This window comes from Dysidea avara, chromosome 5 (genome assembly GCF_963678975.1).
Source record: "Dysidea avara chromosome 5, odDysAvar1.4, whole genome shotgun sequence".
NCBI lineage: Eukaryota > Metazoa > Porifera > Demospongiae > Dictyoceratida > Dysideidae > Dysidea > Dysidea avara.
The window spans coordinates 1,982,279-2,006,616 of NC_089276.1; the positions used below are offsets into that span (position 1 = coordinate 1,982,279).

The 24,338-nt window shown below is 37.3% G+C and overlaps 1 protein-coding gene across 2 annotated transcripts; it reads right to left on the reverse strand.

Annotated features, from left to right (window-relative positions):
* Positions 1-25: 25 nt before the first annotated feature.
* Positions 26-18,289, reverse strand: LOC136257094 (ammonium transporter Rh type A-like). 2 transcript variants are annotated; one of them, XM_066050219.1, is made up of 9 exons: positions 18,048-18,289; positions 17,060-17,288; positions 16,716-17,011; positions 11,796-11,959; positions 11,398-11,535; positions 8,999-9,153; positions 2,228-2,412; positions 602-675; positions 26-231 (listed from the first exon to the last, which is right to left on the reverse strand). In XM_066050219.1, exons 1-9 carry the CDS (start codon positions 18,223-18,225, stop codon positions 118-120), a joined length of 1,533 nt encoding a protein of 510 aa, XP_065906291.1. In that variant the 5' UTR covers positions 18,226-18,289; the 3' UTR covers positions 26-117. The 2 variants fall into 2 exon arrangements, with proteins under 2 accessions (XP_065906291.1, XP_065906290.1); XM_066050218.1 differs by lacking the exons at positions 26-231; positions 602-675; positions 2,228-2,412 and adding exons at positions 6,629-6,943; positions 7,358-7,431; positions 8,368-8,555 and having other exon boundaries at positions 18,048-18,285.
* Between the last annotated feature and the right edge of the window lie 6,049 nt (positions 18,290-24,338).

Below are 24,338 nucleotides of genomic sequence, written 5' to 3' on the forward strand. Positions count from 1 at the left end.
GTTTATAGAAACTAAAGGAATGGACTATGTCAACAGTGCACAATACTACAATGAAATGGAAAGACATATATGGTGTCCTATGACTATACAAGTAGTTTAACAGTTCACACAAAAGGTCTATACTGCTGTTGAGCTCTCTTCTGTGCCGGTGTCCTTGGGTGGCTTTGCGTCTTGTTTGGTGAGATCTCTCCGGTCTGTTACAGGCAAGTAGTTGTCTGCGTAATCAGCAAGCTGTGGGAAGGGATCACAGCTTTATTGTGCGTGTGTTGCTGAAAGTGATGACTTATTGTAACCTGAATTAATCTTTAGCTTTTATAACATATGTAGCTACTGAAAATGGTACTTGAAAGATTAGGTATAGCTACATACTATGGATATAATTTTTGTGGACTCTATGTAACAAAATACATGAATGCAATACTTGTTCACCAAAAATATCTTGTGATAAGTTATACTTCAGTGCATGCACAATATAAGCTATATGTATAGATAGCTACCACATAGATGTGTAAATTTTGAAACATAATTCAGATATATGGTTACGTATTTTGAGGATCTTAATTTCAGCCATATATGGTAGCATCTATAATGATGTACATACATTCCAATAAGGATCATCATCAAAGAATTCATTTTCAGAAGTTCTCTGGAAGAGTGGCAGTGAAGCAACCAGTCCTGTGAAACCATAAGAATAATATTGCATAATTGATGCTAATACATTACACACTTATAATTAATTAATTCAAATGCTAATCACTTTATACATATATGGCTAACAGGACGTATGAATCAAATCATTCATGACAATTCATACTAATATAATGTGCCCCACAGGTAAATGTTAATATATTTTTAGCTTTTCTGAGGTTGTTTTTGCCTGAGCTTTGTTGAATAAACATTGTAAGTGATTGCATGTTACTCATTTTTCAACACCAGTACTAGTCTCTAGAAGTGGCAACTATGCACCTGCATGATGGGAGTACCACATAATAGCAGTATGATTTTAGGGTGTCTAGCTGAGATGTCAGAAGCTGTATATACTTGCAATAACCACAGTGTTAGTATATTGTACATTTTTCTGGCCTCTATCACAGCCGTACCCTAAGCCTAATTATATAAGGTGTGTCTGACTGTTTTTATTAATTGACTGCATATTAGAGAGTCGACTGTTCTTAGAGTAGGTGACTACTGTATTAGAATAAGTGAATCCCCAGTCTTGTGCCATTGTGTCTGCCTTCCAACTCTCTGATAGAGGTGGTACCATTGTGGTAAAAGGTTGTTATACAGATTTAAGCTACCATAATTTTGTTTTATTTTTGTGCAAAAATTTTTGTGTAAAAATATTTTTGTATGATTTATGTGAATGACTGCTCTATTAGAGTAGTTCGATCTTGTATAAAATTTTTCGTGCAAGAAATTTTCGTAAAAATTTGCATACGAAAATTATTTTACAACGAAAAAAGCAAATTACGGTATTAGTTAACTTGCCTAATTCTAGTCAGTCAGTTGAATAGCTACAATTGCAAGAGTAACGACTGCTGTAGTAGAGTAACGACTGCTGTAGTAGAGTAACGACTGCTGTAGTTGAGTAACGACTGCTGTAGTAGAGTAATTGATTTGCTCTATTAGAGTATATCTTGATGAGTCTGAAAGCTAACAATGAAATGCTTCCGATGAGTTTTAAAAGTCTCTGCTAACAAAGTAAATAGTGTTGCACTAATATTTGGGCCAGTTGTCAGAAAAAAACATTTTTGTGTATCACTATTGGATTGGCACCATGATGGACAAAGCAGTAGATACAGATGTATGTATTTATTTAACATACCAATATGAAATTTTGTTGATATTCCAACAACCTGATATTTCGACAACCAGATATTGGATAAGATTTTAAGTTGAAAAACATAGCCAATCTGATGTAGTACTCAATGCCTATCTTCCCACAAATCTTACTAGAAATTAACTTGTGAAGGACTGAATTAGTTTTATAGTGGCAGTAGTGCTACAACAATAGCTGACAATACATTTAAACAGTAATAAAAAATATTGTATTGCTGGAGAAGGCAACTCAATGCATTTATAAACATTATTTGACACACATGCAACACTAAAATTGAGCACAAAACTAATCTTAAGGGACATTAAAGTGGAATAATTATCACTTACATAACTAATGCATTCCTAGACTATACACAATAGAGTAGAAATGGAAAACTGTTATACTAACCTGTAACAACACCTAGAATAGCAATAGTGAGAGCACAAGCTAGTAGAGCTAGTTGGTGGCCAGCTTGCTGTGGACCAGATCGACCATCACCACACTCCACTCCTAATGACACCTCCACATCATTGAGGCCACAGATGGTAGAGTTGTGACCTTCTGGAGCTCTGGCTGGGAACACTACATACAAACTGTAGAGGATACATAATCATAAGTAACTACTCTAATAAAGCAGTCATTATGAAGAACGACACTCACCTGTTCCTATATTTCACATGATTATCATCAGTTTCCATCTTCCTGGCTATACTAGCTGCAACACTAGAAGCAATACCAGAGAATACTCCAGGGAGACCATGAAGATTGTGTACTCCACAAGTGTCTTGTAGGTAGGACCATCGATCCATTTGTGGCTAGCAGCAAACAAATTTCAGTACAATAAAGGGAAAACTTTTACAGATATTGTCACTGCTTTCACTTATATTACACAGTGAATCATTTCTACAATCAGTCTCCTTTTTGTGAACTTTCATACTGCTTTCAAATATGTGACTAGCTGAGCAAAAACCTGCAATGTCTGCAAAATAAACTGGGTATATTATGCATGCAACATAAATACTTTCTGCAGGCTTTAATCACTCAATATGCAATAATCAGGACTCAGTTATACATTGTCAGATTCAACTGTTCATGGTGAGTGTTTCATGTTCAAACAGGCGCTTGTTTAGAAACTCAGCAATCACCATTTTTTGTTGGAATGCCCTGTTTTGACATTACACCATGTTGAACATGAACTTATACATAAAAGCTATCAGTATACAGGGACAGTTGTACCAATACTTTTTATTAGACTATCATCTTAACCCTTAAACCCACATAATCCAGAAATCTGGATTTGATAAAAACTAATTAGATACTTTTGTCAATTTACAATGAAGTGTGGTTTCAAACAGGCACAAACGTTTGTCCAATCTCTTATTTAAAAAAAACAGATTTTATTAGTTGGCAAAGAGTAAGCTACCTAACCATGTATAACAACAAGGAATTCACCCGCTACAATGCACTGAATCATTTTGTGTACTTTGTCCTTTCACCTTCATATCGTCATTGTGTTCGTCTGACATTTTAAAGTAATCACATGATATCTATATAGTCTATCAACTGAATTGCCATCACGTAAGGAGCAACATGTAAGAGAACGCTAATAGGACGAAGTACAGTTAAGTTATGGCCTTTTGGACACTGTCTAGACTCAGTAAATTGTTCAGTTAGAGTATCCATTCATAACAAGTTGTTCTATTAGAGTAATTGTATACTCACTATTTAAGTACGTATGTTTGTGACTGAGCTGGCATACAACTATTTCAATAATGGAAGTCACAGTAATAAGTATGGGTTAACAATTGGTTTGAGTACTTCACTAAGAATTCATGTAAAATGTCATCAATATGGCCACCTTTGGGACCAAAACATCTGGTAAGGTGGCCTTAACAATGAGCTGGCCTTATGAATGAGGTGACGTTAACGGTGGTCTTAACAATGAGGTGGTCTTAACAATGAGGTGGTCTTAACAATGAGGTGGTCTTAACAATGAGGTGGTCTTAATAATAAGGTTAAGAATTACTTTTGGGAGTCACTAAAAGTGGCCACAATAACAAGGTGGTCTTATTGAATAGATGGCTGCTAAGTGTGATTTCACCATAATACATTGTACACAACAAATACTCTAATTGAGCAGTCACAAGTATTGCTCAGTTTGAAAATAGAAATGTGGTTAATCAACTCCAGTTAGCTATAACTAGGAGTACATTAAGTAGCCGATAAACCATTGATTTACCAGATGGTTCAACAAATTATAGTGTAATTACTATGACCAGCATTACATCATTGACATAGTCATTCTACAGACAGTATCACATATGTAAAGTTTATTTATCAATCTACAAGTTGATATGGTCCACTGTGGCACTAGCATTGCTGTCAGCAAGTCTCTCAACATACACATCATTATCATCTGGACCCAGATATTAGCTGCAAATGAAATTGCACTACTTTGAAGCACTTACATTACATGTTACATTAGAATTGTAGGAGGATTAGGGACCCGCCGATTATGTTGGCATAATTATGAGCATAATAGGTGCCTGAAAGCATTGAGCATAATGCTAGCATAATAGGTAGAATATTCGTGTAATAGTATGAATTCCAGCTTATTAAAATAGTTATCACAGAAAGATCGATGTACTCTAATAGAACAATCAGTAACTCTAATAGAACAATCACATAGCTAACTGTTCTATTAGAGTATATCGATCTCTTCTGTGATATGCATTTTGACAAGTATTATAAAGTTAGTGCTTCAGCCACTTATCTTTTATCCATAAATTGGAAATTATTAGCAGAGCATGAGAAGTGAGGCATAAATAATTGAGCATAATTTGAGCATAATAGGTAAGTATTGAGCATAAATTTGAGCATAGTAGGTAAATTTTTGAGCAGTGCAGCATAGCATAATAGGTAAAATTGTGAGCATAATCGGCGGGTCCCTAAGGAGGATAGTGCAGCTATTGTGGATTTGAGAGCCATGCACACATTTGAGGTCTTCCAAATCAATGGAGCAGTGATGAATATACCGAGAAATTAGTTAGACATCACAAAAGAAGCATTATCCTTTTAGCTAACTGCAAGTAAATCCATGCTCATCATGCTACGTAGTCAGCCCTGCATTTGACAAACAGTTAAAAACTCTTCCCTCCTCTTTTTTCACAGTCGCCAAGGTGCCAATTAGCTAACCTTCAATATATTAAACTATACCTAGGCTGCCAATGCACACATTCCACTGTATTGCTTTATTACAAGCATTTGCTCAATTGTGCCATTTTTGAGACTTTTTTCAATGGAAAGAAATTTTTACCTTTTTGAAGGATAAAACTGTTTATAACTCCATACGCCACAAAATTAATTTTTAAGACTGACGTTGTTACATTTTAGGCTGCTAAATTTGTATGATAAGGCCATAGATTGTGATCTGATGTTATCCTATCCTACTGTACATGCATGCGAGTCAGAATCTCAATATTTCAAAGTAAACTCTGTTGAGTATGTGTAGACAGTCCAGGTGGCGATTGACAGCTTAATGTGCATCAGTGCAAGGATATGGTGACCCCATGACAATATGGACCCACAACCAGTCATACATTTGCTGAGAAACTTTACTAGTTATTATATAATTATACACACTCTTAAATATATAATTATACACATGCACTCTAAAGCAGGGCCACAGAACTCAATTATCAATAGCATGATCAATTAACATTTATTGTAGACTGGTTACAAAAGCACCCTAGCCAACAAAGAATCACAACACTGAGATAACAGCTGATCATGACTGCTGAAATATCATGTTCACTCTAATAAAATGTCAATTAAATTATAAACAAGCCCATATTCCACATGGTTATCATCAGTTTCCATCTTCCTGGCTATACTAGCTGCAATCCTAGAAGCAATACCAGAGAATACTCCAGGAGACATGAAGATTGTGTTATTTGTGTACTCCTACAACTATTTGAACCATCGATCCATTTGTGGCTAGTAGCAAACAGTATGTGTCTGTAAGTAAATTAGTTTAGCACTTTATACCACAAAGTACAAACTTAAAAGGAATATTTTTTACAGATACTGCTTTCATTAGTTTCTCTGCATAGGCCAGGTATTTTATGGTCGCATGTTCAAGGATTCACATAGCTACCATTTTGTACCTACACTACTCAGGGAACTTTGATTCAAATGGTAAGTTGTTCCACAGCACTATAATTATGTCAGAAATATTGCTGTGTTATACCAGTTGATAGTGAAGACTAATTCTTAAACAGGAGTGTTGTATATGAGTGGCCAAATACCGGTATGTAGCAGCAGCAGGCACTGCCCATGATGACCAGAATGATGAAGTGCTACTATCTTGACTTCATCAGATAAGTTAGACCAACCAAGTTGTTCACGTGGCAGATACATGATCAAACTGTTTGAAAAGACAAAACCACCTTCACTTTCTTATTCTATTATATGGGGAGGAGGTCTCCACAATGGTAGAGCATATAATACACAATAATATCAGAGACTCCATTAACAACTTACAACTTAAGAAGGGAAATGGAAGGCTTTTTGTGATTACACCCAATGAAATATAAATAGTAAGAGTATTTACAACACATATCAGACACCTGAGCATTCCACTGAAGACAACAGTATCCTAAATAATAGTATTGCTCTGTGTGACTAGTCATCTATCATAGCAGGGGGACAAATAGCTACTGCACCAAGAAAGAGCTGAAAAACAACTGTAACATAACAACTGTCACTATAGTATCATCCTCCATAGTATGGCTTGGGGCACAACACATGTTGTGTAATAGCACATCATGATAATCAACAGATTATACACAGAAAGGAATAGGCTATGTCAACAGTGTCTAACTTGTCAAACACTACAGTGAATTAGAAAGACATAAGGTGTCCCATGACTATAATATTATACTGTCTAACAGAAAGGTATATGGCTAGTTATGCTGGTGTAAACTGTGTGGAGCTCTCTTCTGTGTTGATGGCACCGAGTGGCTTTGGCCCTCGGATGGTGCCCAACTCCAGATCTCTCCTTGCCGTTACACCCTTATCAACCAGTTGTGGCTGAGGCAAGTAATTGTCTGCATCATCAGCAAGCTGTAAAAGATCACGTATATATTAAGCAGTCATAGGTTTAGAAGCAAAGGAAAGGGAATGGAGCTTAATAATTATTATTTCATAGGAATTTAACACATATAAAGATTATGATACTCTAATAGACCAGTCATATACTCTGATAAAACAGTTTGGTACAACTGAAATAATTTCATTTTATTTTTCAACCGTCCAAGCCACTAGTAGAGGGCAAATAATCCACGAAACACATCATATATACTGTAGCTACCACATAAATGTAAGTTTTGAAATGCAAGCTCTGATCTCACTGAAGTAGTCCAACAATGGCAGCATTGTCTTTTCACATAATTATAACTATTTGGGTTGTATAATTTTGAGGATCTTAATTTCAAAATTTTCAGCCATACATGGTAGCATCTATAATGATGTACGTACATTCCAATAAGGATCATCATCAAAGAATTCATTTTCAGAAGTTCTCTGGAACAGTGGCAGTGAAGCAACCAGTCCTGTGAAACCATAAGAATAACATCATGATTGACATTTACATAAATACACAATTACGTATACTTAAGAGCTAATGACTTTATAATTATATTAACAGGACATTATGGTAGTGACATGTTATCTGCAGCTAGCTTATAATGTGTGAGCTTTGCAGACCTCATCCTGTTATACTATTGAATTGCCTACAGCAATGCTCCAAAATTTTCCCTTCTATGGCAGTTGTGTCCCATTATGCCCTCTTAGAAAATTGCAATTTAACTTTAATGCATTGGTGAATGTCAAAATGCGTGACTATTCTATTAGAGTATATCAATTTTTAGCTTACCTTCAATTTACATGTGCTGAGTTTCAGCCTCTCTGATACCCAATACACAAAAATTGTGCCTATTGTGCTGGCAATATGTTCATTGCTTTTTAGAGTTAGCTAAGCTAATACAGTGCAGCAATTCTTTTACTTCTAGGAATGTTGATGATGTAATAAACACGATAGACATTATTTTTGCATGTTATACTGCTCATGTACACCAAATGATGCTTGTTGAGATGCATTCTCCAGCATTATAATGTTGTTATTACCACTTCAATGTACTGTCAGTTGTTGTTGTACTGCTGCTGCTGTAAACAAACTAAATTGATCCTTCATAAACAAATTTGTAGCAAATATTGCTAAGCAGTACTATATCAGATCAGCTACATTATCGGCTTGATTATTGGCTAAATCTCATATTGGTGCCACACTTTAACTGAACATCAAACTGATCTTGAGGGACAATAATGTAGAATCATCACAGAATTCAAGATTACTTCTCTGGTCTTGCATAAACTACTAGTGAAAGGTGTCATGTTTGACTTTACAATCATATGTACATCTTAAGACTTCTGTAAGTAATGCAGTCGCTACACAACAGAGTAAACTCTGCATGCTGAATGTCACTAACCTGTTACAACACCTCCTACAATAGCTATAGTGAGAGTACAGACTAGTAGAGCTAGTTGGTAGCCAGCTTGTTGTGGACCAGATCGTCCATCACCACACTCCACTCCTAGTGACACCTCCACATCATTGAGGCCACAAATGGTAGAGTTGTGACCTTCTGGAGCTCTGGCTGGGAACACTACATACAAACTAAGAGAAAAACAATACTACATATTCACAGCTGAAATACTGTCAGCCTGCACAAGTGCATTAATTAGAAAAAAGATTTTGTGAGAAGGCTAAAACCAGAGGGTAGTCAGAATCTCAACATTATATCTCTGTAGATCAGTGTACACAGCCCAGGTGGTGATTTGATCCCCATAATAACTTAATGTACAGAGATACTGTGACCCTATGACAACAGACCCCCAATGATCCCCATAGCAACTTAATCAATCAAGGAAACCTTCCAAATGGCAATATACACACTATTAACGGCAAATGCAGGACTGCAGAACTCAAATTGTCAAATCAATATCAACAGTTACAACACTTAGCCAACCAGAGAGCTAAGAACTACTCTTGAAATGTTATGTCCATAATCTAACTAACTGCTCTAATAAAGCAGTCATTAAATGATGAAAAACACTCACCTGTTCCCATATTCCACATGGTTATCATCAGTTTCCATCTTCCTGGCTATACTAGCTGCAACACTAGAAGCAATACCAGAGAATACTCCAGGGAGACCATGAAGATTGTGTACTCCACAAGTGTCTTGTAGGTAGAACCATCGATCCATTTGTGGCTAGTAACAACAAATTTCAATACATGTGTCTGTCAGTTTGACACTAAAAAACTTAAAACTTCACAAATATACACAGTGGATCCTAAATCTTAGTTATCCAAATAACTCAATTATCCAAACAACAAAAGTGACTGTTCTATTAGAGTATTAGTCATAGTTCATTATATTAGAGTAAACGAATGTTGTATTAGAGTAATTGCAGAGTTAATCCCTGAGTGGTGGCCTAAACATGAACTGTGTGTTGTATTAGAATGTTTGTGCATTATATTAAAGTATATAGCATATACTTCTGTTGTAATATTCGGATTTAAGAAGGTACTGGTCAGATTTTAGAGGTCTGGTCTCTGAATCACTGCCAACCAGTGTGGGTAGAACCCTAAATTGATCAGAGCTCTGTGTATAAATCAATGGAGTTTTATCCAAACATTTATCTAATTATGTTTGGTTAACTATAACAACAAGAGTGTTCAGAGGATCCACTGTGCAGCTAACAACATAGTCATGACTGAAGTAGGGCTGCACAGGTGTAGATGATCTCCTTTGTTTCATTGCTTTTTAATTGTATGATCCCTACTCAAATTGCTAATATTTCCATATACTTATTTGTTTACCTTTTTTGTAAGACTGGTGGTGACATACCACATCAAAGGAAGGAAATGATGACATACAAGATCTTAGATAGTACTCACAGTGGTTTGATTAAGCATACAGTACTTTCAACTTGCACTCTAGTCACTGAGCCACCCATTACCAGTGGCAGATCTAGGATTTTGAAAGGGAGTTTCTGGGAGGGGTAGCTATATAGCTATTTCTCCATAAAGCCATTACATTAATATAACATTAATATAGCTATGTAGCTACATTAGTCTACCATTTAGACATCCTTACTTGCTCTTTTACCAAAGAAAGATAACGGTTTTTCTTTGCTTTAAGTTCTCATCAGGGTCTCTTCTCTTTCATTTTCTAATTTTTAACTCATGCAGAAACAAGCGCCTGAAAAAATAATTATCGAGTGAACAGATGAGCTGCTGTGCTAGTTGGCCTCAGAGATGAAATGAAGACATTCTGTAAATTATTATTATAAATGTTGCTGTTATGATAAAGAGCTATTTACAACAGAAGAATGGCTTACTCAGCCAGCATCACTTTTAAAAGTGAAACTCTGAAAGGGGATTTCTGTCGAAACTACCGAAACCCTTCTAGATCCGCCACTGATTACACAGCATTAACAGTATGAGAACTGCCTCTGCAATCAATCCAGCTGCTCCAGAATATTATGACTACACGTTTTACCCTGACTACCAGGTACTGCCATTCCACTTCATTTTTGGGTATGTTCTAAAATCACCAGTCACTATGAAAATTATGGGTGATTCTCAAATGTAATAGCCAGCCAGCTACACCAAAGCTCATGTTACCAAGAATCAATAACACCCATGCAGTAGTAAAGAAATGAGGACGAAGGAGTAAGTCCATGATCCATGCTGTGGTTGGTGAAATGGTATGTCTCTCGCCAAAGTGACATCAAACAATCAAGAAATCAAACCTGTAGCCTTAACCATAGTTGAGTTATGCTTGGCTGGAGGCATCAATTAGTTAGCAGGAACTTTAGTTAAATTTTAAAATTTCATAGAAACTTGTGGACCAGTTTTTGGGTTGCTCTGAAGATGTTTTGGGCTTAACTAATACTGCTGCAAGCTGTCATGAGGAAAGGTTATAATTTTTTTGGCCAGAAAAGCCCATGATCTCAACTATACAATACTACTGTACAATATGATTACATTACCACCTATAGGAACAAAACAATCTGGTCCTAATAATGAGGTGGCCTTATTTGACAAGTACATTTTAGCTATGTTTGGGAATAAATGGAAGTGGCCACTATAACGAGGTGGTCTCATTAAAGAGGTGGCTGGCTGCTAAGTGAGGTATCACTGTAATACATTGTGCATTGTACAGTAGTAGTAAATACTCTAATTGAGTGAGAAGTTGTAAAATTGTACAAAGTAGACATTTCTTCAAAACCAACATACAGTAGAGACAGACAAGGAAAGAATGTAAAAATGAAATTGAAAACTGAACACATCAGTACAGTAGTCCATTCCAGTGGTCCAATACAATGTTTGTACTTTCCCAGTACTTTGATAGCACCATTTCAAGCATCCCCCTTTTCAAATGTCCCAATTAATAGGTTCCACATATTCTAATTGGCACATTATTAACTACATGGTACAGTTCACTTACAGACAAGAGGGTAAATCCTAGGACACTGATCACACCAGAACAACAGCCAATCAGAAGAGCTCCCCATGGCTCTATCACCATGTCTGCAACTGCTCCCACAGCCACACCTCCAGCCAGAGTAGCATTTTGAATGTGAACCTGTAAACAAGTGAGCAACAGTGTTTCCAACTACCACATCCAGAAAATAGCAACACTTGTGAACATAACACCAAACATGCAAACAATAGTGTTAACATGTTGATGGGTTGACCATAAACATAATACTTATGTGGATCCCACACACTGAACAATTGTTAATGTGTTAACATTGTGTGGTGTGTGTGTGTGTGTGTGTACCTGTACGTGTATGTACATGTTTATAGAAATGTGAGCACATGTGAACGTGTTTCCAAACGTACTATATCAATCTTCTTCTTAGAGTCAACAAACATAGACGTCACAAAGGAGGCGAGGACACTAGCACTGAGAGAGAAGTAGGTGTTGATAATAGCTCTGTAACGTGCATCTCCTGTCACTAGAGCTCCATTAAAACTGGGCCAGAATATCCACAAGAACAGTGTACCTGATGGTGGATAACACAACAGCAGTAAAACATTTAATAAACTAATAACTAAACTACACCACCACTAGCATGCCGACAACTGAATGAATACGTTAAAGAATCCAAAAGAATAGCACTGAACGTGGCACTTGGCTGGAATCTGGGTGGCCTGCATATTAAGTCATGATGTCTTCTAGACATTTGTCCTGTTTCATTTTAGGATACTTTACTTAATAATTCTCCTAGGCTAGTGGTAAACACCTTGTACAAGCTCAGCCTTCTGTGTTCACCCTCCAGTGTCTAACTGGTAGAGATCAGGGCTCAATCCAGAGTATTAAGTTAGGAGGGTGAAGTAAGTTGCTTTGGGATGTATGGATGGTGGTATGAGTGATGGCTCTACAGTAAAACCCGTTCTATATTCCAGTCAGCTTTGGACCAAGACCTCATAAAGCACGTGGCTACATCAGGCAGGTCACTGTTTAAAAATGACAAGCTGGTAGTTGACCTTATAATTCAGCAACCAAAAGAAACACATTTTGTTATTATTGTTAGTATTATCACCCCACTGGGTTAACTATCACCCCACTGGGTTAACTATCACCCCACTGACCCCACTGGGTTAACTATCACCCCACTGGGTTAACTATCACCCCACTCTTCCTACGTTTATACCTAAGCCTTGATACATAGCTAGAAGTGAAAAGGTTTAATTGATGATCTTTCCCAAAGTTGTATAATCAAATACTCAATATGCAGTGACATCACAGTAAAGTTTCACCAAAATTGTGTATCTTCACACCAAACTTTCCACAGACACTTTCCTAGAAACCTAATGCTTTGAATTTTTAGAGTGTGCAAATTTCTAGTGATCTTCTATCATCAAATTTCTAGTGATCTTCTAAATCCTATGTGTAATGTTACCACAACTATTTTAGCTGTGAGTATTTACAACAGAACTTCCATTACACGACCACTTTAGAGCTATGTAGTACAATACTACCTACAATTTTCAGGTGTCACACACCCAGGCCTTTAACTAAAACACTACACACTTGCAGGATATCAATGCCTCTGTCTCAACTTTACCTTCTCCTCTGGTTGGTCAGAAATGGGGTAATAGTAATCAGTGATTGTAGAAACCGGAGTAATTACACTATCCTTGTGTAGTTACCCCATGCCTGGTTGACAATAGGGTTAACTATAAAGTGATGGTGTAATAACGTATGGCTTGCATTACTGAGTCATTATCAATAATAAGCTGTGAACAAGTTAATCAATAATACAATGAAATAATGCCGCCTGTTTCATCATTTCAGTGAAACAACAATATTATGATATCAATGTTTTCACCAATGATGTTTGTGACAGTTTGTTTTGAGGCAAGAAATTTATTATACTGTAAGACAAAACACGTGATGCTACTGGAGACAATGACCTGGTCCAAAATTATTGCAAAAGATTGAGATACCCTACTAGAACATTCACAACTCTAATATAACAGTCACCTACATATATCACGATAAATAGTATATTTTCTCCATGATGTACCAGGCACTAATCAGTAGGTGGCTAGGAATAAGACCAGATCCACTAGAGGCTTAAGGCTACATAGTAAAGAGTCAGAATTTGAAAATGAAAAAAATTCCAGGTGGTGACTTGATCCCAGTGTGACGAATTTAATGGATTATGGGGACTTAACCTTCTCACTCCACAGTAATATATTCATCAGGCACGCGTACACAGTTGTGATTATTCACGATTTCTATATGAAAAAATCTTTTAATGGTATTTTGTAATGGCCCAATTGTTAGTGAAGTTGTTACACTTTATGTAGATATTGTCAACAGGTACAGTAAGTACACATACATGTATATTATTAAGTGGTCTTAGAACAGTGGTCTTTTATGAATGAATATGTCACTAAATAGTTTGATCTAATTGCTACATATTCAGTACACAAACATACACACACTTTCACTATCTGTCCAACAATTCCCCTACACAAAGCCAAGGAATACTGTGTAACCCATTTTACAAGTTAGAGGTGAGTGAACATCAAGGAGGGCAGATTAATCTCTATACATATGGTCATCAACCTGGTATGAATCATCATACAAGGAATACTGAGTTGTATGTACAAGGTAATGCCTGGCAGTACTGTTGTTGGCTTTGAATAGAACAACACTATATTATAACACTACACCATGTACCAGTCTAGCCTACTTACTGTAATAGTAACAGTTTACTCAGACCATAATAATCAATGATTTTCATAACAGTACACCATATCAAATTACTAAATTTTAGGATCCATCTGGTACTACTGACATACAGACACACACACATATGCATAGATAATTTGTCTAGCCATCTCAAGTCATCTCTTAAGTACTCAACTGTCTTCTTATCACCAGATTAATCTTTAATCAATTCAATAAACCTTTATGAAACTATCTGCTTGCACACCTGACTCCTTAGCAATACTTTAGAACAATGGTCGTGATAAGTGTGCATCTAAAATTAATTTTTGTATCATTTGGAATGTGACATAGAAGAGGAGTAATATGTAATAGTTGTATCATGGGCCCAAGTGATATGCCTGATATGTGCACCCAAGCTTGAGGGCTGTTAGGCCTAAGGGCGTGGGTGTACATATCAGGCAAATCATGAGGGTATGTGATACAACTGATATGTACCATGCTAATTGCAGGCTAAGAGCCCGCGGACAATTAATCACCCAAACCAATACGAGACCGACCACTGAATTTATTATATAGAACAACTTGTGAAATTCAATTATGGGACAGCAGCAAAATGAATGGGCAAGTCCTAAGGGTATCATGGAAATTGAAGTTCAATTAAGCGATTTTACAAGTATTTTAAAGCTGCTAATCGTTTTACAGACTGTTTACAACATTTACTAAATACCTATAGGGGTAGGCTTTGCTGTAGAGTGTTTATCTTGTGTTACTTGGAAAGTGGGTGTAGTCTGTATTCGAAAATGCTGTGAACCACTTGTGAATATGCTATAGCACTAGTTCCCACCTTCAACTAATATTTCTCAACTCATAGGATGGCAAGGGTGACAAGTCGCTTTCATCTGAGTGCTGTAGGATGCACAATCAGATGCATGGTTTTCAACACATGACCAATAATAAATTCTCACAATCGATTTCGGCTTGAGTTTTTATAATTGGTGGTCAGGTGGATCCTAAAATCATTTAAAGATAAGTAATTTTAGTAGTGCACACCATTATAAAAAGATGTTTTTTAGACTTACTACACCCACACCCATACAATACATGATATTCAGTGTTTCGTGTACCAGTCTAGCCCATTTAACAGTTAACAGTTAATTGTATGTATGGTATAGGTGCATATGTACATGTATTGTCATAGGTATAGATAGCATGGTGTTGGTGGTGGGGGGGAGGAGGAGGAGAGGCAGACAAATCATTGAGGATAAGATGACTAAACGGGCATCCGTCTCCCCTCCCTCCTCTACCAGGCAGGAATGTCCCCAGGAAAATTTTTAAGAACTAATGCTCTGAGATTGAATTTCAGAGTATTTTAGGCTATAAATCATGCTTGAATCATGCCATCAAATACAACAGTGTATATAACCTGAAGCCATCTAACTTCAAAGGCAAATTTCAGGGTACATATCTTATAAACCCTGGCTGGCCATGGTACATTTAAGTTAAACCATGGCAGGCTTAAATGTACCATGGCCTTGATGTGGGAACACTCATGGCCATCTTCCAGTTTGTCAGCTAGCTGACCTTACAAATGAAGAACCTATTGCTACTCCGTATGCCACTGAGTCACTTGATCGTCTTAGCATGAACAATACAATACCAAAGTCTTAGTGCCAACTTCTATCAGGACACTTGTACTAACAACTAGTCGCACTGATACACAAGTATTTCTACCCAACAGGAAGGATGTGCCAAAGGTAGGTCCCAGCCAAGAAGTGACAAAAGGGCCAAACTATATATAATAAACAATGACAAATTTGGTACACACTTTTCACAAGTAATGTATAGCTCAATACATAACTGTGGTCTGAGAAAGCCCAGAAATGCCAACCAAGATACATTGTATATGGCTACATAGAAGGAAGTGTGAATGCAATTTGCTGTATTGTAGCTAACAAATGAATTTATATCTGGGGCCCCTATTTTTGATGCCCTAAGTCCTGGGGCCCTAAGCAGGCTACATGTTCCACCTAACCTTAAGGCCGGCTTTGACACACACACACACACACACACACACACACACACACACACACACACACACACACACACACACACACACACACACACACACACACACACACACACACACACACACACACACACACACACACACACACACACACACACATGTCAATAACAATAATATTATAGTCCCATGTATCATTAGTCTTGTCTTAACAATTTATTCAGACAATGTTACAGTGGTACAGTGACCCTCGGTTATCCGATCCTTGTTTATCTGTGTTCTTGTTTATTCAAAATTGGAAATGACTGTTCTATTAGAGTATTTTAGGTACAGTGTATGTTCTATTAGAGTATTTGAACAGAGCTCTGTATATAAATGTATGGGCTTCAGTTATCTGAACAATTCACTTATCTAGACTCTTTTATTATTGCCTGACACACTGGGGTTCGGATAACCAAGGGTTCACTGTACACTATGTTTAATTACTAATCCCAAATGATTTACCAGTTTCATTATTTAAAGATTGATAACTGCGACATACACAAACATTAACCTATCATAGAGAAGAGATCCGAACGATACGAGCCAGAGTTTCGTGGATGGTCAGAAGCTTTCTTGTGGTACAACATCACAGACACAGCCAGACCAAAGTAAGCACCAAATGTGTGTATTAACATAGAGCCCCCAGCATCAGCTGCCTTCAATACATTAATGTTCAGTGCCTCATTAGCTGAGAAGCAGATACACTCCATAAATGCTATTATCATCATCTGAAATGGACTGGCTCGACCCAACACTGCACCAAATGTTATCAGAACAGCTGCTGCTGCAAAGTCTGCTCCAATCATACTATCATAATTTGGTCATTATTGGTCAAATATTCTAAGTGATGCTTACCTTAGTAGATTGACTTTAATCTTATATGAAGGCTCTTCATCATCAGGAAGGTCCTCTCGTAGATCACTGATTTCAATGAAGCCAAACAATCCATTTGTCAGGGTACCCCATTGTAACACTAGTGCTGCCAATAACAGGTTGAACCCGATACTGCCATAACCATAGCGACGTAGAAATGTCATGAGAAACCCAAAGCCAACAAATATCATCACATGGACATCTTGAAACACTGTAAGGACATAAATGTTCACCACCATGTAGTAATCAAAACAATACATTATACGACCAGTACAATCTGTAGCTACACAGTTGTACATACTACAGTCTCCATGCTTATTCCACTCTAAACTACGCAAGGCACAAATCATGAGTGGAAACTACTAAAGCATTCTTTCTGACTTTTAATTGAAAAGTGTAGTGTGTGTGTGCGTGCATTCGTGCACATCACTTAGTAGCTCCTTAATGTTTTGGATTAACACAACATGAGCTTATTTTTTTTACTTAGCTTGTTGTGACTGCCCCTGCTCTTTACATATCCTATACACTGTGTATAGCCTCAGAGTAATAAACCACATAAGCCATGTTGCACAAACCTATAACCAAATACTCTTGAAAGAACTTAACAAAAGGTAAGCACAGTAGATTGTGGTTACCTGCTAATTGAGAAGCCATTAGAGCAAAGGTGAAAATTTCCTACCTTTTATCACAAGGCTTCCATTATGTATGATCTATCCATCTGTACATCTAGCTAGAATTGAACTATTAAGTAAAACCACAAATCTTGGTAATACCTCTGTACTTGGTTAGGCAAAACCACCAACTGATGTGAAATCAAAGAATTTATTCACGCGGGATATGAGCAGTACAGCTGCAATGGATACAATTGCGCAGCTGAAATTTTGTGGACACAACGTCGCTTTACGACGTACCTCTGTGAGCAATCATGCCCCCGAGGCCACGAATAGATAATCGCACTACACACACTTACGCGGGTAAAAGGTCTGTGTGTCTCCGTCGCTGTCCGGGATTGCTGCCGGGTCGTTGGTTGTCACTGGAGATGCAAATTCATCGTATTCAACTAGTGTAACGAAGAGAACCAACATGACAATCTGTAGCGAAACAATGAAGCATGGGAACCATAATTTCTCCAATGTTGTTAGGATCATTCTTCACATCAGCTCAGTAGTCTACAGATCGAATTTCGATTTGCTTTTTAGTCTGTCCACGTGATCGCACATGATCATGATGTCAATTAGCGGATCTCGGTCTGAGGAGCCTATGGACTCGGGGGCTACCTAATGTAGAATGAAGCAGTTTCGCGTCATTACCCACACTAATATATAGCAGAGATAATAAACTCCGCGCCCCTCTATAATCTCTGCTAATAGAGTAGATCTAGCTAGTCAGTTTTTTAATACAACAAAATCAGCTGTACTTAGCTATAGCTATATGTGTACATTTTTTCCCGGGCTAGATGTAATGCCCTTTCCTACCACCCCCAGCACAAGAGGCAAACGTGCTGGACAAGAACTGAAAAGCGGGACATCTAAAAGTCAGCCTAGGGCCCTTTGTTAGGCCCATTTCCGGGGAAGCATCTGGTGATCTAAACGAGAGGGAGCGGCTTCCACGGATGCACATCGTCGCTGACCTCAACAGGGAGAAAGACAGGGTACAGCGAATCCACGCCAAAGTACTACTGTACGATAAAGCACCACTAGTGACATGATCGCACATAAGTGTACATTAATAGACTGATAGAATCATCAAAGACTGAAACTTTACTTCGTTAAATATAATCTATAGGGGCAACACTGCATTTTATTATAGCTAACGGTGTGTAGATATAATAGTGTGAAGTCATCCAGGCATAGGCGGCGGAAAGGGGGGGGGGGGGCTAGGGGGCTAAAGCCCCCCTAGGTCTGCTGAGGGGGGGCCTAGCCCCCCCTCAGAATGATATCACACCGAAATTATCTTTCTTGGAGTGGGGCTGAAAACCGTGATAAAGATCGAGATACTACCAAATAAGTCTGGGTCAGCTCAGCGGAGCCCCCCCCTCATATCAACTACTTCCTCCGCCGCTGCATCCCCCCTGATCCAGGCCATCTGATTTTTTAAAAATTCAAGCCGGTTCAGTTCTTCTAGGGTTCCCGGCGGTACATACAAATTCCTCATTATTACTTACCAAAAACACGACCAATAAGACAATACCACCATCTTCACTATATTTTACCTACCTCATCCACCACGGCATACCAAAACAGCTATTTCTCAAGAACAATAAACGAGTGGAACATACTACCAACTGACACAATTGAAATTGCAGATACTGATCTATTTACAGCTAGACTCCAATCATATTATTGTACCTAATGTATTTGTTTATGTGATTCCTGAGCACACCAGCAGGGCTGACTGCTCAGTAAACAATAATAATAATAATAACATACATGCATGCCTATAAGTTACGCCTTATAAAATGCCTTATGATTCTATTATATAGATAATATATAGCTATAGCTGTTCACACAACTAATACATGTGTTAATTTCGAGGTTAATTTTAAAGTATATATGCTGCAGCCTGCATGCATGCATGGGCCGGCTGATAATCCTGTTAGATGTGTTTGAAAATGACCTATAGAGCTAGGTTGTACTACAGTTGAGTCACACTACGGGTTTGTATCAATCTCTTTTTTGGTTATTTACAGAGAATTAGCTATATATACATGGCACTGTCCAGTGAGAATAGAGTTTCATCTTAAGGCCACTCCAAATAAATTTTTTGTTTCCCGTCCACCGCCATCATCTGCATGGTTACTGTCAGTTCTAAATATTCCATTATTCCGTATTCTTCCATTATTTTCCGGTTATTCTTGCATGCTGATTGGCTCAGTAAAGCTCACGTGTCAGCTATCTAGCACAAACTTCACGTTTGTGTTACTTTTGCAATTTAAAAAGGAAGGAACAAGCTTAAGTATGCTTTTATGCAGCTTTTTATGGTTGTGCCAGGCAAATTACTGGCTTGAAAAGTTGCCAATCTTATAATGATATAATGGAAATGGACCACCCGCCCGCATGCAAATATGTTTGAGTCCAGGACGGGAAACAGAGAATTTATTTGGACTGGCCTAATGTGCTTGCAGACAAGCACATTGGTACTCCTACACAACAGTGTCCTTTTGCTGGCTATTCTATAGTGGTTCCATTCATGGAGTCAAGAATCTTCTGTCAACTATGCCATGCATGAGCTATATATACTTATATAAGCTCTGCTTTATAGCTACTGATCTAAGAGATTTTACTATTGAACATACTAATGAGAATGTATGTGTTCTGTTCTGCATGTGTTAAGCCCTCAATACAGTTTCTTCAGGTGTACTGTAAATAAATGAGCTAACCAAAATAATAATATATATGTATACTTTTAATCATGAAAATAGTGAATAGCTACAATGAATAATAGTGATGCATTCATTCACCCATATCAATTTTAGAGTGAGAAACAAGCATTACCCAGTCAAGCAAGTGATTCTGACATAAACTAGAATAGTAGGTGCCTCATTAGTCTTATTTTTGAGATCATATACATGCAGCCAATATATATATCATGTTTTTGTGTATTATAGTCAGTTCAAACAAACAGATAGAATCACAGGAGGTCAGGGGCAATAAGTCCAGAGTTTGGAAAGGGGTGGTTCAGGATAATAATGGCTAGACCAGTCTATATACAATAGGTTGGGGAGGGGGTGGAAAAGGTACATGCATGTGTTTCAGGACTGAAAATTTTGTAGTTTTATGCTAATTCATATATTGTTTAAGAGTTGCATGTAGGGACCATGCAGTGACAGTCATAAGTTCAGTTATGAGCCTAAAGAAAATTGTCATAATATAGAAAGGACCAAGTGTATATTATTTAATTTTCCTAGCAGGCTATATAGCAAAGTGTGTTCAATGTCATACATGAGTTTGCACTGCAGATGCGGTTTTCACACTCAGCAATAGCTGTGGAACATTCTTAATAGTGATAATTTGCAAGTGGTGACTGTTCTATTAGAGTATTTGACTGACTGCTTTATTAGAGTATTTGACTGACTGCTCTATTAGAGTATTTGACTGACTGCTCTATTAGAGTATTTGACTGACTGCTTTATTAGAGTATTTGACTGACTGCTCTATTGCTTTATTATGCTTGCATGTTCATGCTACCTTCTAACCTGGGCAGAACACTCGAAACTTGATTAGCAGTTTAGGAATTGTTCCCCATTGACCAGAGTATCTCTAACTTTATTATTATTAATATGGTTTTTTTCATTGTTTGGGTGAGGGATGGTTGGGTCATGAACCACAGCAATGTTTAACTGAAATGTATATAAATTTTATGATGACCTATAGCTTCCGGGCTATCTTGCCAGTGTCAGCCCTCCTAGTACTATCCCTATACCAGTTTTATTATCACCCTTAGTTTCTGATCACTGTTTGCAGTAGCAGATCTAGAGAGGGACATGAAAGGCACGTGCAGGCTTTTTAGACATGTACATTAGTATTGTTTTAGTACAGTTTTTAATTTTAGAAACTAAATTAGTAATTTATTTTAGTTTAGTAAACAAAAAGTACACTATATGTGAATGTAGTTTTAGTAATTTATGTAAATAATGAAATAAAATTTTTGATATAAACTTTTAGTTTAGTGAAAGTAATTTATCCTTGCTAATATTAGTTTTATGCTATGTAAAACAATACTAATGTGCATTGCTATGATAAGCATACACTGTACCAATTAAGAGTAGGATACCATAGAAATCTACAGATATTTTTATCTGTTACCATAGAAACCAAAGAAGAAATACTAGATTATTAAGCTATGGCACTTTTTTGATTAGTATTTCTATATGTTGCAAAACATGCATATGCTTATGATATGATACTGGGAGAAACACATATAAAAACATCATCTCACATGCAAGGTTTTCAAAACACCAAGCTCTAGAGATTTTACTGATACATGGTATAATTATAATAGCCATGCCCAGTTAACTCTGAGCTCTAGTTCTGCATGTACAATTTTGTATTAGGGTTGATTTGTTTTAGCATTGAAAAAGTTAAAACTCAAAATCCATATCAGCACAACTGACACATGGCCAGATACACCTTTATTGTGCAGACATACAACAGTTTCTTTTCTAAATTATAGCACGTCCAGAAGTCTTCATGTTCCTTGTCTTTGATGCTGAAAGTTTTAATATGCTCACTGTAAAAACTGAAGTGTCCTCTAGACACAGGGGCGTAGTCAGGATGTTTTGAAGGGGGGAGGAGGTTCCAACAGCAGTATTGAGTTTCCAGAAGTAGGGATCTAGGGGCTCAGCCCCCAGCTGCTGAGAGACTTTCAATATTTTAATGAATTCAGCAAATTGCTATATTTTACGCAAAAAGTACATTAATTATAGTGCATATAAGTGCCCCTGGGATGAAGCTAGTATACGTACTAGATAGCTAAAGCTAACTAGTGGAAATAGACAGCATAATAGAGACACATATATAGTAATCTGTAAGTAATAGTTATCTCATTGGTATATAACCATAAATCCACTGATACAAATGTCATGACTTACAATCAAAACATTATAACTATACAAATATGCATACCATGCATTCCTTTTGGGTAACACATTCAAGTGATAAATTACTGGAATTCTATATCTTTAAACACTGCACACCAAAGCTACACAGCAGTATAAGATTATGCCCAGTTTTGCATTTAATGTTAGAATGTCTGAAAAACTTCATATGGATATGGATATTTACATGACTGCTCTATTAGAGTATATAGCTGACTGCTCTATTAGAGTACATCGATCTTCTTAACAAGGGCTCATGTTACCTCTGTAAATATTTCCCTGAAAGCCTGAGAGATGAATGCAAGCTTTATTATTATTATTATTATTTAATTTTGCTGTGAAAACTTCACAAACAGAAGAATATACACAGATATAATATAATAAATAATGTTAGCTATTGATTGCAAAATAATAGTTATGTAGCAGAGATTTGAATATGTCAGTGTTTTCCGCTTCAAAGATGTAGCGAGGTAGTACGTTCCATTGCCTTGATGTTGATGGTATAAAGGAGTATTTGTAGGTGTCAGTGTTACAAAATGGTTCGATAAGTCTGAACATATGGCATGATCTGGTCTGTAGCTGGTACTGTGATGTCTGTAGATGAAACTCAGGTATGTATTCAGGTGGTAAATAGACATTTTGTTTAAGAATGTTGTATAGCATAGTTAAGGAGAGCTGTTCTCTTTGAGACTCTAGTGATTCCCACTTAGGCCACTACAATGAGATAACTTGTTTCTCATCAACTTCTCATAGAGTAACACATGCGGGCGGGCGGGTTATCTCATTATTTCATTATTGCACAAACCATAGCTATAAATTGCAGATGTGTACAAAACCAATATAATAATCCTTTATTTTAGGTAATTGGCAGGTACACACCAAGCAATGGTGCACACTGAGGGTAAAACTCCAAGTTCACATAAGCTTCAACTTCAGTAACAAAGCTTTCATTTCCTTTACGAGAGCTCCACCAGTTTTGGGGTCATGTACCATACCACAGTACAGCAACAACAGCAGCAGCAGCAACAGCAGCACTGAGCAGTAGCAAACATCAGCAAACATGCAGCAGCGGGGTTAGCATGTGTAGGATGGTCAGTCTTATTAGGGGGGAGGGGCTGTCTTATGCACTAAAGCTACTATGACTCTTAGATATGCACATAGGGCATGCAGGTCACTGTACCAATGCTAGTGTATAGTCTACTGTACACTGTAGTCACAATGTTGATGCCTTGATGGTTTTTGATGCTCCAGAAAGCACTCTAATCAACACAGAAGTAAAAAAACACTAATAAACGGTGTCTGTATCTCAATGGGGTTGTAGTTTTCCATGGAAATAGTGCTTTTCTACGTGATAAGCCCACTACCACAATACTTAAAAGAGTTATGCTGCAATCTCGTGCACTAATGAGTGCGCATGGGCAAAAGAAAACTTTGGTGCGGGCGGTTGATGAGAAACAAGTTATCTCATTGTAGTGGCCTTAAGTTCGTTAACCATCTGTGTTACACTAGCATGATAGGAGTATATACCTTTGACATATCGTGCAGCACGCCTCTGAACTTTTTCTAAAGCGATCTTGTCAGTTGTTAAATGAGGGTTCCAGACTGCAGTTGCATATTCAAGTTTAGGGCGTACTAGGCTAAGGTAGGCTCTCTCTCTCAGGTGAA